Source organism: Lutjanus erythropterus, chromosome 8, assembly GCF_056507025.1.
Source record: "Lutjanus erythropterus isolate fLutEry1 chromosome 8, fLutEry1.hap2, whole genome shotgun sequence".
In the NCBI taxonomy this organism is placed as follows: domain Eukaryota; kingdom Metazoa; phylum Chordata; class Actinopteri; order Lutjaniformes; family Lutjanidae; genus Lutjanus; species Lutjanus erythropterus.
The window spans coordinates 10,697,464-10,713,782 of NC_139324.1; the positions used below are offsets into that span (position 1 = coordinate 10,697,464).

The 16,319-nt window shown below is 39.5% G+C and overlaps 2 protein-coding genes across 2 annotated transcripts; both read right to left on the reverse strand.

Annotated features, from left to right (window-relative positions):
* Nucleotides 1-1,847: 1,847 nt before the first annotated feature.
* cops8 (COP9 signalosome subunit 8) lies at nucleotides 1,848-15,159 on the reverse strand. The gene is made up of 7 exons (XM_084724497.1): nucleotides 15,023-15,159; nucleotides 14,221-14,291; nucleotides 12,872-12,920; nucleotides 11,577-11,709; nucleotides 4,868-4,975; nucleotides 4,655-4,717; nucleotides 1,848-2,615 (listed from the first exon to the last, which is right to left on the reverse strand). Exons 1-7 carry the CDS (start codon nucleotides 15,092-15,094, stop codon nucleotides 2,536-2,538), a joined length of 576 nt encoding a protein of 191 aa, XP_084580623.1. The 5' UTR covers nucleotides 15,095-15,159; the 3' UTR covers nucleotides 1,848-2,535.
* Nucleotides 8,251-9,993, reverse strand: trim63b (tripartite motif containing 63b). The gene has a single exon (XM_084724496.1). The coding sequence runs from the start codon at nucleotides 9,740-9,742 to the stop codon at nucleotides 8,684-8,686; it is 1,059 nt and encodes a 352-aa protein (XP_084580622.1). The 5' UTR covers nucleotides 9,743-9,993; the 3' UTR covers nucleotides 8,251-8,683.
* Nucleotides 15,160-16,319: the final 1,160 nt, after the last annotated feature.

A 16,319-nucleotide genomic window follows, 5' to 3' on the forward strand; every position in this document is an offset into this window, starting at 1 on the left:
CTCATTCCCTTTTGACCACAGAAATGATAAGACACATTGTAGAAAATTTTAAAATGAAAATCAAATCACCACACATTTCTGAAAGAATAATCCAATGACTAAAAGCTACACTGACCCTTGAATGGTCATTTGAGGCTGGCGAGTCAATCCCCACAGACCTTCATAATAAAATGCTCAACTTTATAGTAGAAATATGATGTTTACAGCTGTTTGGGTTTCTACAGTTCATGTCCCTGCTCATGACACCTGTACAGGGGATGAATTTTTATGTAACTCACGTTTAAATTATATTAAGGCTTAAAATTACGCATAATTGATGGTATGCTTGTTTTGAGAGACAGGTTAGTGCCGTCACAGGTGGCTAGCTGCTAGATAGCCACTTCATATGGCCACCTCAGCTCCACTCATGCTCCACCTCTCTTTCATCTGTGGATTAGTTGGGAGTTAGCCGAGTCAGGAAGCCAAGATAGCGAGGGCAGGAACCAACACCCTGAGCTTCACAATGGCTCTTCAGAAACCCACGGGTGACATCATGGACACTGTGTCCATGTTTCATACAGTCTATGGTAAAAACCAACCTGAAACAAAACTCTAAGAAATAAAAAGAATACTGAATTACAAACAGCAAAATATTTATTCACCAGTCAAAACATTAACTTCAAAATATGAGGTCTGAAATCCACACGTTGATGCATGCATGCCAAGACTTCTGTTACCTGAAAAAATTGGTTTCAAGGCAACCTTTAAGTGCTGAAACAAGATGGATGTGCTGTACATACTAGTTTATGTAGTTCATTTGTGAGGGAAAGGTTTTTCCACCACATTTCCTGTGGATGACCACTAAGCATTGATGTTAAACATAGTTAACTGAAGAAATAAATTCCTCAGTGTGTGCTATGTTGACCAAGAAAGCTAAGCTCTCCTGCTCAAGGAGCTGTGCTGGCAGCACCTACATGTACTAGGGATCTACTAAGTTTTTAAGATTTTATTTATTCACAACGCCTGTTAAGTGTTGCTAAGATGTTATGCAGCTGCCCACAACTAGGTGGGGCTGAAGGCCTGGTAGATGACAGCTCCACTCCCCTGCACTAATGACTGATGTTGTAATGCAGCAAAGTGGAAAGTGGAGGGGCAAAAATGACATCTTGTAAAACCATTTTGATTTAGAAAATGAAAATAAGGTTGTATGTGGACATGAACCTGCAAGGAGAGCAGGCTGCTTTATGTTAGCCACAGACACTGTGATCCAGCACATTTCAGCGGCATTTAAAATAAAATTTGGTTATTGATGATGATTAATATCTTCAAATGACTATCAAAGAGGGTATATTTAAAAACTGAGCACAAGTTGAATTCAAACAAATAGGGGGCAGCATATCACCAGAAAGTTAAGCTGCCGTTCACTAGGTCACTCAGTTAGACATGCAGCTAGCAGCTCTATTAGCTGACTCTGCCTGTCTGTGAAGCAGGAGAGGAGTGAGGGGGAGGTCAAGCATCAGTCAGTGCATACCTCCAGAGGCCTGAGCAGGGGTAACAGAAGATCAGCCCCAGGAGTGAGGGGGAAATAGGAGCCAAACCTAGACAGAAAACTACTTTGGTGTTGTTGGACTGTGAGCAGATTGGACATTTCAGTGTCTCACTATGACTTCTTGAGGTACAAAGTGGTATTAGGTGGCTGGTTAACATGCTAATTTCAGTAGATATCTTTGAAACACAAGACCAATATCTTTGACATAATGTCAAAACTGTTTTTCTTCAGATTTAGTTGATACTTTTGGTACATTTTTGAATGTTCTACACTAAAAATTGACTGTTTTCTGAGTGATACTGTTAGACAAGTAGACTGGTCCTAATAGAACTTCCCTTTTAATTGACAGGGAAATTAGTCACCAGGAACACCCCTAAACATGTACCAGGATGCATTGTGTGCAAGCTTCAATGTTGCTATGGATTCCCACCCTAGCTGGCTACCAAGAAGTGGAGAGTAGAAATCCAAGCTGAAATAGCCTGTAGTTCTTCCTTAACACCTGTGACATCACTGGATGCAGGAAAGACAACAGATTTTGTAGCAGGAGAACTCAGCTTTCTCTGTTAACATAGCAAGTATGTATTGCCTCAATGGACTACATGTACCATCAACACTGACTGGACATGGACATGAAAAGTGATGAATTTTTCCTTTAGCTTAACAATAATGACACAAGCTTGTAATACGTCCTTCAAAATCAGACTGAAATTTATACATCAGGTGGGCTGCAGAGAGCAAGACAAAAATAATATAATACAACGTTGTGTCCGAAAGATAACTGATTTCAGCAAATTAATTAACAGGGGAAGCTATATCAGCCGATTGAACATAAATAGGCAGGTCTTGGAGAAGAGCTTGCAGCATTCATGCAAGATAATCGGTGTGTTTTTGGTACATCTTTATCAGGGGAGTGGGTCTCAGCAGGAAGGAGGAAGAGTCTATCCAAATTTGTTTTCTCCCTCTGTACCAAGCAAGCGAAAAAGGGTGGCAGTGGTTGTTGTAGGTTATCAGTTCTCGAGGAAAGCCACGTAGTCAGTGAGTCTGGCCAACTGCTGCTCGTTTGGAACCAATGAGACAGGGGGAGGATCTGTTGAGAGAGAGGAGAGGAAAAGACAGGAGAAAGACACGGAGGAGGAGAAGTTGAGTCAGAGGGGGATTCCTTGCTGTGCCAAGTGCTATCGATCTTCTTACATCTCCCCAGCTTTAGTTTGGCAGCTACAGCCCACGTGCTCCAACACAGAGGGACTCAACAGGCCGCTGGTTTTAAGTTAACTGCGCTGTCGACATCTGACCTCACTGCTTCCACCCCCAACCTGTTTAACAACACCTCCACATGTGACTGTGAGATATTTAGCCTGGGGATCATTACAACACTGAACATTTATCCTAACCAGAATGATTTCCTGTATGAGATCCACTCTACAACCAAAATTACCAAATGCTATTAAGTCCCAGTGGCCATGTGGAATGGAAAAAAAAAGCAGACGTGAGGATGAATGGTGAGCGGGTTAGCGTGTTGTGCAGGACATGTGTGCAGCAGATGCTTCAGCAGTAACGTCCGATGATTACAGAGAGTGGAATGGGCTGCAGCCTCCCCCTTTGACTGTTTGCATAAATCAATATGTTTCTCTTACAACAGGGGTCTTCAACGATTTTCAGAGCAGGATACATGCTACATATACTGCACTGATGCATGGCTAATGTTAGCAGCGTTAGCTTCATACTGTACTTTTGCCAACAGTTTCTGAGGTGGAGGGTATGTCCAAGATTTTTTCTCATAAAATTACAAAACAACCCACTGCGTCTCACAGAGTGTCCATCCACTCTGGATAACTGTACAGCTAATTGACCAATATGTTGCAATAATACCTAGCTAACTAGTTTGCCATTCTGAATGGATGCCACACAGTAATTTAATAGCTTAGCAAGCTCACATGATTGCAAGAGGACTCTTTTTTTTCCAAGATAGGCCACATTATCTTGTGGGATTCATGGGAATATGCATTTTCAGATATATTTTAATTTGATAGGGGAAAAAAAATGTCAAACACTAATCTGGAGGGCACTGTGCACTAACACTGAGGCCTATCAAAATGGCGGTCCGTGGGCCAAAATTGGCCCTTGGACAACCTAAATACCCTTGGATCACTTAAATATGTAAACAAAGTATATCCTTGTGACTGTATTTAAAGAAAATGCTTACATTCAAAGTTTATGGGCGTTTACTTTGTTTATTAGAAGATCATTAGTGGTGGAGTGGGTGATATGGACCTAAAATAATATCACAGTATTTCAGGGAGTTCTGCAACAAAAATATTCTTGATGATATGATGAAATACTGAAAAATATTTTGGGTTTAGAACTCACAATAGCTGTAACCACATAATGTGAACAACACTACAGCACACCCCTAATCAGTGAGCTAATGAACACATTCGTTGGTTACCTCTTGTTAACAGTACAGTCACTTATTATTTCCTAAAAAAAATAACTGTATAAGCAGAGGGAATTTAGGAGAATAAAACTGAATTTAAAAAATAAAAATGCAATTGCAAGCTACCTCTAATCTACAGTTACAAAGATGCTTTGTTTTTTCCTCTACTTTTGTACATATTGTTTCTTTTCCAAATGTGAAAACTAATAGACTGGAGAGAAAACAAAACTGATTTGTTTTAAACATTTTAATTCCTAACTTTACAGGTCAGACGTAGAAAATGTAGATAATGTAGAGAACAGGCCTAGAGGTCACTGAACCCCTGTTGAAGACCTGACCTGAATCTCCGGACTTGAGGACATGATGGTGTGACAAAAAATATGACAAAGTAAAGGAACATTGGAGAAGAAAAGAAAAGGGAGTGGTGAAGAAAATTTGGATGCTCAACAAGAGAGATTTAACAAATCAAAAATTTCAAAAGACATTCTTGGAAAATGTAAATGTCACCCATCTTTCATTGAGATTAAGATGGCTCCTAAATCTCTGCTCTCAACATTTTTATGTGCCTCTAATAAAATCTCAGAGGGAGAGTAGCAGAACAGTGGGTGCAGGTTTAGTCACGAAGGAAAAAACGTTTGGGCAACAGAAGACAGATGACGAGTACCTATGAAAAGAGCAATGCTGCCACCTACCTGGCTTTTTGGGCATCACCATCCTAGTAGCAGGGTCTGCCTGCCAGCCCTGGCTCACCACACCTTTTGACAAAGACAGAATAGAAAAAGAGATGAAAATACCCTCATTAGCAAAGTATTAAGTGCTTTGTAGTGGAAATTAACTTCATTACATCCATGTGAAAACACTGCAATTATTACACCTCTGAGCAGGTTGTGTAAATTTAATCTTACCTTTTACTGCCTCTTCCACAGAGTATCCCACAAAGGCAGCGAAATCTTCTGCAGTGATGGAAGTGTATGCCTGAGCCACTAGACTGTATGCCCTTTGCCGTGTGCTCTCTGTGAAAGATGCATGAACCACAAACACATTCATATTAGATAGGTACATGAGGAGTGCATGTATGCTTAAACTGGGCTCTAGTTCTATTCAAAGTGCACACAGTTCATGAACAGCAGTAACTCACTGTGACCTTACAATAGGTTATGTAATATAACATAGTATGGAAGAGTTATGTTTCTTGTGAACAAAGCTGATAATTAGCAACAGCAGTGGAGGTCTGACAATGAGAACAGCAATTCATCAATAGTGACAGGGAGGTTTTTCAGCCAAAAGCATTTTGGTAAAATACCAAGTGCTCGATGTCTGATTTATTTTTTATTTAATTAGTCTCATGTCCTTTCAAATGTCCTCTGTTAAAGGGATAGTTTGAATTATTTGAAGTGGCGCTGTATGAGGTACTAGGGATGCACAATATGGATAGTCTTCAGCCAATACCAAGACCTGATAATGACCTGCTTCTCATGGCCGATGCGGATAACAGTTTTTCTATGTTAAAGGGGCAGTGTGTAGCATAAATACACTCAACCAACTACTCTACCAAGCATCTAGGAGAATCTACAATGGCTGTGAAAAATGTGAAGGACAACATGGCGGACTAAGTGGAAGAGGACCTGCTCCCTCTGTAGATATACACAGCTCATTCTAAAATAATGAAACACAATTATTGTTGCCATTATACACTAATAAAAACATACTTCTACATATTCTATTCAATTTCTTTCAGCAGATACTCTTTTTTTTTTTTACACACTTAACCTTTAAAATAAGTTTATATAACCTGAAGTTTATGCACACCTGAGGGTAAGAAAGGCTGTAGTGAGCAAAGATGGATAATTTAATGTTCCATATTCTGACTTACACAAATCTAACTAACATCACTATGACAACAAAAACAAAGAACAGTTCTGACTCTTTAAATGATCATTTTATTTTAATGGTCAAGTACATCAAAACTTCACAATTGTACTTTGGCTTTTATAGAGCATTTTGTCTGAGAATTCAAATGAAATGCTTTGACACAATCTGGAAAAAAATTAAATTATCAAAATTTCACTATCAAAATAATATATAAAATTTCCATTATCATATGATAATTTAACAGCCCAGATATTTATTGTGTATCCCTATGAGGGTATCCCATACGTGTATTATCAACAATTGATGGCAGTCGACACGCCCCCAATTTGGAGAAACAGCAGGAGTACTGGACTAGGAAGCTAAGCAATGTACTGCTTTGAACAGGGCCAGTGGGAAACATATTTTAAGTGTACACTATATTTACAATATTTTCACTGCTTTAACCTGGGTTCAGACAACCTTTTCTGACAGGAAACTGCCACTTTATTTTGGTGAATCCAAACTAAACCTTTAAAGCACTGAAGTCACACAACACCACAAACAACTAACAGATCAAGACAGCAGTAGACCAGCAACTTGTGTGTTCTGTGAGGTTCTACTGTTTCTGCCAAAGAAGCCCGGTGGCTTCAGAGAGAGCAATATTTGGCTAATATAACAGTGGTTTCTCATTGGACAAGGCAGTCTGACATTAAGGTAAAGGGGTGAAGCTATTCTAAATATGGCATACCCTTGAACATCTGAACCATCTGCTTAAGGTAATTCTGTGTATTTGAGTTTATGAAGTCACCTCCTCTCATCACTCCATCTCCTCTTCAGCCAAAACAAGCACAAACAACTTACAGGAGCTGGTTTGAGATTTAAATAAAATCAAGCTATTTTGAACACAAAGTCCAGGTTGTCTACCTTTAATTGCAGTTAGCATCTGGATTTGTTTTATATTAAATGGTGCACTTTGTTTGATTGTGATGGACTTGTGAGCTAAAACAAATGAGAAACTAGGATTTTCCGTTATCAAGAATAATTAACAATAAATCTTGTTAAACGAAGCATGCTAAAGATTAATCATTGCCATTATATGCTGTGCAGGGCTTCCACTACAAACCACTGAGGTCTTTATCAGCAGGCTCTGGCTTAGGCTTCCAAAACATCAGTGCTGCCCTATTTATCACGCCTGACTTGACATGGTGCTGCAGTTTGTGGAGATAACTTCAACAGGCACAGGGCCTCATGACAGCTTAGAACAACATACACCGGCGTGTATTTGCTGCTGCTCCTGCAGCCATCACCTAAATGCCTCAGGGCTGTGGCCTTTTTGTTTTTTATAGCCTAGCAACGGTTCATGTGTACCAACAGTCAGCCCCAAGTCTGTTGAAGCAGCTAGCAGCAGTAACAATAACAAGTGGGATGAGAAAAGACAGCTGTGAGGGGAAGGCCAGAGATTTGTCAAGAGTGCTTTCCCACTCTGTCGTCCAACGGGCTTCCTGTTCTCCCTGTTATTGTACTTGTCTAAAAAGTGGACAAAGGTCTAAAAATATTAACTTAAATGTCAAGGCAGCGTTTATATATCAATTGTGTTTGAAGGTACTTAAGTTTTATTTTGTTGTGGTTTTAATCAAAGTTGACTGCAGAGTAATAGCAGCAGTCTTCAGACACTGCTGATCAAAACAGACTATTTTAATGGCCTGGTTACAGAAAAATGTGGATGAAATACTATTGTTTTGTCATTTTGGTGTCTCACCATTGATGCATGACTACAGAAGAAACTAAGAGAGTTGTTTTTCCCCTCTCTAGTCAGTAGAAAAATCCCATCTGTTAAATGTGAACCATTTATCACACTTCATAAAACTGCTTCTTGTGTTGGAACAACTTTCTTGCACCTGACTGGCTGCATATTGGTAAAGAAATGAGGTCTCTGAGCAAATGTTCCCAACACAGCCAAGCAGGTCATCTCAAGGGGGTTTTTGTAACCCAGTCCCAACAGGCAGACGTGTATTTTTACCACTGGCCTCTTGACCGTTAGAGATGACTTGTGTGGCAACTGGACCATCCTTTCTAAGTTTGCCCTTCTGATACTCTGGAGTTCAGTTGGAGGTGCTGAGCAAGACGTCCATGAGTGGGAGGACGGGAGTTTTATGGAGGAGAAACAGGACCTGGCCTGTCCTTCTCTGGCAGTCTATTCCAGGGCGGCTATCATTTCTCACCCTCTCACCTCTTAAAAATAGCCCCCACTTTTCACCGGCAAAGGCAAAGCAGACAGGACATGGCAAGGGCTTTTATTTTTAAATACAGCCCATTGCCAAGTAAGAGGAGCAACAGACTGGGCAGCGTTTTGATGGAAGCACGCCACACTGGGTCTTCGTGTTTATCCCTTAACTTAAATTTGATGTTTTGGTTTAGCAATAAAGCAAATGGATGCTTAAATTCATGCAGCTTTATTCCACGTTCCATTAAAGACAGAGTTGGTGATTACAGGCAGATCAGCTGGTCACCCATTCAACACAAACTTAGACAAAGTGAGAAAAACATTTCCATAAGCTACATATGAGGAAAATGATGTGTAATCAATCTTCAGACATTCTGTATTTACATTTACCTAGACCCATGTTTTCCATTCAAATGGCTTAGAAGTACAAAAGTATAAAAAGAAGTTAAGAAAAGGTACGAATATGGTAATAAAATTAAATATTGCACTGAAGGTAAGGGCAAGCCATTTCAGCCCACATCCACCGTAACCTGATATTTCTTTCAACATCAAATGCAGAGTCCCTGCCATAAACACTTGTGTCAAAAAACCTTCAAAAGCACACATTACAGTATTTCCTACATGTCCATAACTATTTCAGTTCTCATTATTCCTCCTCCTCTTCCTCCTCCTCCTCCTCCTCCTCTTCTGCATCCTCAAATTCATCATCATCAATCAGTCCAAAGTCCATTTTTGACAGGACTGCCTCAACATGCTCTGTTGATAAAGTGAAGTGGTCCATCTTCTCGAAGCCTGGCTCTGGCCTCTCTTCTCCCAGTGAGCATTTAGCTGCATCTTTGGTCTGCGTGATAAGGCCCTTGGAGGCCAACAGAAACTCAGCAGCGCCACCCTGCTCCAAAGCCCTCACAGCCGTATCTGTGAGCTCTGTGCTGGATTGCAGTCGTTCCCCGTAACGTTGCGCCAGTGCTCGCAGAGCTGCCACCTTTTCATCTTGCTCTTTACCAATCTGCTCCAGTAGAATGGTCTTGCGCTCTTCCAGGACAGCATATAGCAGGTCAAAGCGTTCAGCTAGCCCTTGCTTAGCTCGCTGGGCGTTGTCCTGCACAGTACGGCAGGCATCTTCCATCTGGTTGAGCAGGGCCTGCAGGCGGCCATTGCTGGCCACCAGGGTATCGATAGCATTACTCAGTTCACCCTTCTGGGCCTGGTACACACTTGCTAAGGGTGCCACCTCACAATCCTTATGCTGGCCAAACACTTTGCACATGGAGCAGGTGGGTACTTGGCAGGTTACGCAATAGATGTTGATTTTCTCATCCTCATGTTCTTGGCACATTGGTTCTTGGGATTTTTGAGGCTTCAGGTTGGTTTCTGGGCTTCCACTGCCACTACCTTCCTGCTGCTGCTTATAGATGTCGATAATATTTTCCACCAACAGGTTGCGCTGGAGCCCATGGACCCCATGGCGGTCAAGCACAACCTCAAACCGGCAAGTAGGACAGCGAAAGACACCTCCAGAAAAGCGGTAGGGGTTGCGAGAGTCGTAGAGGTCACTGGCACAACTACGGCACAAGTTGTGCTGGCAGGGCAGGATGACCACCGGTTTGGTGAACATGTCCAGGCAGATGGGGCAGCTCAGCTGCTTCTCGAGGCTATCCATGGGGCTCGGGGGCCGAACCATAGATCCTGTCCTCTGGACATCCATGATGGAAAAGTCTTTCTCTGCCTACAGACTAGTAAATTACCTAATTTTCACAGGAGAAACGAGAAGCCTCACCCTCTCTTTGTTGTTCACAAAAAGTCACTCAAATAAAGGGCAGACTCTGCAAACTTATCCTTAGTGTGTGCTCTAACTCAAGAAATGCTGATATCTATTCTGGCTGAGAGCTAGCAGCCCTGTCCTTTATACCGGCCCCTCACAGCTGGTGACATCCGATCCTTCCCACCAACCAGAGCACACATTCCTGCCTGCTTGCTGCCTTGGGATCTTTTCACAGAAATGGCCCCCACCCACCCAGTGCTGCATGTGTCACATGTCCCAGTGGGCACTGTGTACCTTCTTACAGTGACAGAAGTGAGGGACTGAGCAGACAACCAGGGTCCATGTGACTGGCTCAGAGGGGCCCAAGCTAAGCTCAATCTAATTGGTAAACAAGTCAATGTCAACATCCTGTGACTCCTGTGATGTTTTGACCACCTTATCTTCTTTGACTTGTTGTCACCTAGTTCGCCATTCATAGAACCTGTTTCGTTTATCACAAAAAACACAGCAACTTGTTGTCGAGGCTTATCCTTAAATACTTTTGACATCAGTGTCTAAAGTTGAATCAACCAATGGTATTAACCACAGAAAACTGGGAGCTTTGATAATTTTGTCTGTATCAAGTAATCTACTAAATAAAGATTAAGTCTTCATCTAAAAAAAAGATTTAATCGTTTACCTTTGTTTCTTTATAAATGTATGTTGGACTTTTCGATTGTCTATCCAACAAATTAAGAAATTTTAAGACATTTGGGATTTAGTAATTTGTGATGACTTTTTGGTGTCATTTTTGTTATGTTAAAGTGTAACGTTTATGTTACGTTTATGGCCAACAACCAGTTAGGACTTGCAAGATGTTTGTTATCATTTAGATATACTGCAGAATGTTATTTTTGCACAAACAATGACAATATGATGGTCTTAATTTAGTCAATAGAAAGTATAGATACAATAAATACCAATCTACTTGCTAATAAGATCTTTATTTTATGGACAATTTCTTTATGGAAAGATTTGCTGTCTTATTTATTAAAAAATGTAAATATGTGCATTTATATTCTTTAGATACACTCTGAATTTTCCACATTCACCTTGTCCACTAACAAAGTATCATTAATGGTTGCCCAAGTCTGATGACGTAACTGTACGTCAGCATCCATGGCAGATCAACAAGTGCTGTAAACATGAGGGAGAAGCTATTCTTAAACTCTTACACAAGGGAACAACACATGATACACATGCCCCAACGATTGTGAACATGAGGGAAATCATTTCAAATTTCAAAATGATGAATTTGAGATAAGAAGTTGAAAATCAAGACAGTAGTGAAATATTTAGATATTCAGTTCATTATGAGAGAGAATCAGTGTAAGTTTATAGTACATATAAACTGATACCTTACTCAAGAGTATTACAGGAACTGGAACCAGCTGAACTAGCCTTCATGATACCTCTATGTAAATGCTGGAAACTAAAAGGTATAATAATCAGTAAAATGGAGTCCCTTCATTGTCCAACATGTTATTTCCCCTGTGTTCCATCATAGCTGAACTGTGATCAGCTGGTGCCCCCTGCTGATTATAATTCTAAATCATGCAGATGAAATGTAGATATTTAATTCACTTCAACGTCCCTACAGCGGATCTTGCTACAGTTTCCCTCGAGCCAAATGTGTAAAGATATAAATATTATTTAATGTTTCCATTATCTAAAAAGCTACATGACTTGTAAAGTAATCAAAGTGAAATGTCAGATTAGACATAATTATTGTTGTTACCTCGAAGGGCCTCCATGACCGGAAGAATATTCTCTGACCACTGGTAAGCTGCGATAGCTGTGTAGATCCCTGGAAAGTCTCGCTGCCAAATGCGTTGGCCAACAGCCCAAATAGCTGTTAATTCAGGATTTGCCTGTATACAAGAAGTACAAAAGCATTTCAACAATTTTCAGCATGCTACATTTGACAAGGCAGTGATTTCCATGTTACTATAAAGAGCAGTCACACCCAAATACTTAGGAGACTGAACCACAGCGGTTCAATGTTTTGATTGTCCTGTCTACTCTAAAACACCAAATCATGTAGTGTTTACAGGATGAAGCTTTTCCTTATGTAATCGGAGAAACTCTGGCCTCAGCTGAGCATCTGTCAAGGACTTATGATCCAATTATTGTTGTTCATGATTATTCCATAGTGGTCCACTGATATGGGATTTAATACTTCTACTACTACTACTACTAATTATAATAATAATAATGCTGATATTTAATGTGCTGATATTTGTAAAGCAGAGCCAATATAAGATGTAATGTCTAATCCCATCAATTCACGGACATTAGTATCTAATATAGATGGTTAACTTAGACAGTGACATGCTGTTTTAGAAAAAATACATTGGGTTATGCTGTAGATTTCAGAACATATTTAAGGGAGAGCAGGGTGCAGTATGTCAGAAATAACCTCATTAAGCTGCATTATTCCATACATTCTAATATATATTTAAATATAGCCAGCTTTAGATTAGATTTGCTGTCATTTCAGGTGGATAAATGAGTTAATATTTAGAAAAAACAATGGTGACTGAGGACATTTAGACAAACTTTCACAGCAGGATGACTGACAGCTACTTACAGTGGTAAATTTTTCACCACTTTCCGAAAACTCACAAGTGGTAAGGTAGTAGCATTAACATTGTTTCACAACAGCCACACTAACATGGCTGCAACGCCCTCTTGAGAGCAGGCATTGGCGCAATTTATCTCAAAATGCCACATTAGCTGGCTGACTGATTAAGTGGTCTACCACTATTCCATATCTTATTTTACATGTGAATCCATTAGCAAAACAAAAAACACCCCAGTGTCCTGTGGGACAGAAGACAGTGATGGTACAGTCTATTTTAACCATGGTTACGAATTGCCAGGAGCTTCAACTTGATTAAAACACTTTAGCTGATGCCAGACATCAACCTATGTTGATGTAATTATCATTACATATTGATGTGAACAGTATTTTCAAATATGTATGTATCACACAGCTCCTCAGCTATGTCTACAGTGTTTTAACAAACTTACCGATTTTATTGCCTGGGGAGTCCGTTTCCAGAGATACCTGGCATTATTCCTGTTGGATGCACATCAGCAAGTTAGAAATTACACAGAATAAAGTTTCAGGTGCAGGCAGCAATAGAGCACAAGGTTAGCAGTCACAGCTAAACAGAGGTCAGGCACCCCCTGCACTTTACCAGACACATATTCATTACCAAACCAAAGTTATCCATTTCATTCAACTATTGTGGGGGGACACCCACTTGAGTTCGTACTTTTTATAGCAACTTTAGGAAGGCATCTCATTTCACTTCTAAGGAGGAGGGTGGATTATGGCTTTGAGCGGAATTTGAATTATGATGTTTAACATTTAACAGAGGTGCAGCCTGACAATATATTACAGTTAAAATGCTCAAGAGACGACCTGAAATAATTAAATTATCCCACTTTCCAAATCCTGACCTGTTTGTCTTTACAATAAAATACAGCCACAGTGCTTCATATAATCCTCATAATATTGATTTGCAAATGGTCAGAATTTAAGTCTGATGTTACTTTAAATTAAGTCATTAGAACCGGGCAATATATAATATTATATGGTATTGTGATATGAGACCAGACATCATGATATATTTTGGATATAGTTACATCATGATATGGTATAAGTGTTTTTTCCTTTTTTAAAGGCTGCATTACAGTAAAGTTGTGTAATTTTCTTACCTTACCTGACTGTTGTAGCTGTTCTATCATTTGTCTTTAGCCAATTAGTCATATTAGTCAGTAATTCTCAAAAAATATCATAGGGTTATTATTTTGTGAAGACACCAATAGTCATTCCTACAATACTGTTACAATCTCAAGGTATGTGGTCAAAAATATTGTGATTTTCTACTCAGTTTAACATCTAAGCTACCTCCACCCTTTGGAGTATACAACAAGTATTCAGTCACAACCTACATGATCAATAATTACTGATATAGAGTGATATCAAACTTCACTTTCATGATAGGTTTTTCAGCTATATCGCCCAGGCCTAGTCTATACATTTTACACCCATTTACATTATTGATTTAGTTAATTCAACATGAAAATGTGGGTTAAAACTCTCCTGTCCTGAATTTTACCCACTGTCATTTGGTCATGCTATGCATTATGCACTATGATATGCATTACAAAAGTCACAGCATAGAAAACCAAAGAGCTAAAGAGTAAAAAGGACATCTCAGGTTTGCACTGCTTTGTATCAAATTAAATACTGCGGAGATTAAACAAGAATAAAAAAAGAAGGCTCATGAGTTTGTCCCCCTAATGAAAACACTGGATTGAAAGACAGTAAACCCTGTCAGCTCCTGAAGACAGACAGACAGTTCACTTACATGTCATTATGAAGTAAATAGAGCGCCAGCAACTGAGCGTAGACTTGAGGTGTTGCAATGCCCCCTGGAGCCTGTTCAAAATAAATACAGGCATGAGGTTAAAAATCAGCAGAAAACCAAGCTCTCCTTACTTCCAGAAACAAGGCATCTTGCACATTTTAAGGATTATTCTTTGATAGACATTAGTTACAGATTATACCTCCAACAGCCAGCACGAGTCGCCCAGTCAGTCAGGCTGTTGTTTATGTTATGTTATGTTCTGCTAATGTTTTATCATTGATTCTTTACATTACAATAGGTCTATATTTATGAAGGTAAATGACCGGTCTTCATGTTACCTGACACACAGTTTAACCTGGCTGTAGCTATTACGTTAAGAGACCATAAATAAAAACAGAAGTGTTAGCTGTAGGTATATTTACCAACAGAACCAAGACTAACATGTTAGCTGACCAGCTTCCCACTATCTGCTAACAGCAGCAGCATAGCAATGCTAATGCTAACTCTGCTTCTTAACGTTACGTTTGAATGAGGACTAATTTTGATGGCATTGTTGGCTTTGCTGGCACGACACTGGCTCCAGCTAAGTCGTAGCTTAAGTTATTTTAACAGTGCTTAAAAGTAACCGTAGCGTTAAATTAGTGAAAACAGACTAGTTTCTTAGCTATAACGTTAGCCTTAACTGCTCATGAGCTAAATGTCAGAAACACTACTAACGTTACCACCAAGCCCGTCAGAGACAGAAGGCCTGGAGGACTACATTTATTGTTGGCACAAAACAATAATGAGATTCAGCGCTTACCTCGAGCTCCTGAGCTTCACATTGCTCTAATAATTTATCAAAATTTTCCTCCATAATCACAGCAGTAGGCATGATGATGCCTAGCTGTTGCAGCAGGAAGTTCTTCTTCCGTGTAATAGGAGCAGATTAGCAGCACGTCAGAGGCGGTGCTGCCCTCCACTGGATGAAGCACAAACAACAGAGTCGAGGGTCTATCAGTCTTTCCCAGACTGGTGGGTCACAAGAGATTTTATTTTCATTTTTATTATCGTTATTTTTATTTTGGGTCCCCAGATAAATAAATACTATAGAGGAAATTAAAAAAAAATATGTCTGCAGTACACCTTTTATATGGCACTTAAAAGTGTGTATTGTTTTATTGATGAGAGGAAAAAGACTGTTCATTCCATCTAAATGCACTCATTTTGTCTCATTTATGAAGAAGACTAAAATGTCATATGATATTTTCCTGATAAGAGGAAATAAAACCAATGCGATGGCCTCTTAACTCAGTCTAAATGATTTTATTTCTCATTTATAAAGTTTTGAAATGTCTATTTATTTTCAATAAAAAGTGTCAAGATGATATGGGCAAAGTAAAATTGGTCAGGAATGGAAATCGGGTCACCAGGAAAAAAAAATCTGGGAGACACTGGTCTATGCCACCTAACAGCATTTTTCATCAAAGCTACAATCAGGGATGGACAAACATGAAAAAGTATCTTGTTACAAATTACAAATGCTTGCTCATTTAGTGTATCAAAATATCAGAGGCACATCAGAGTAATTGTATTAAGTGTGATTTAAGTGGTGCATGTTGGGACACAAAACAGAACCATTACAAGTAGCCTATGATACAGTACAAATAGTAGAAGAGAAAGAAAAGCAGCCTCCTTCCCCCATTACCAACAATCTAAAAAAGAAAAACATTCTCCTTTGTGTAACTCCTAACACTGCAGTCCTGTCATTTCAGTTTTTGTGGTTTTTCAGCACAGTTATTTTCTCCATCAGTTCAGCTGTTAATTGTCTTCTGTCATGGCAGTAAAGTAAAGCACTGTTGGCAGTACAGAGAGTACTATTCAAGGGAGAAAAGAAAGATCCACATCTCTCTTTACATGATCCTCAAAACCTGAAATATTCCTATTAAATATGCATACTAAAAATCAATGAGGGAATTCAAATTCTTCATTTCAAAACGTGAAAATCACCATAAGTGGATCTTATATTGGACTCTCTGAGACAAAACAGCAGTTAGAAAATGAAAGAGAAATTAAATTGTATTATTCAAGCTCAAGTTCTTTCCTGATGCACAACAATT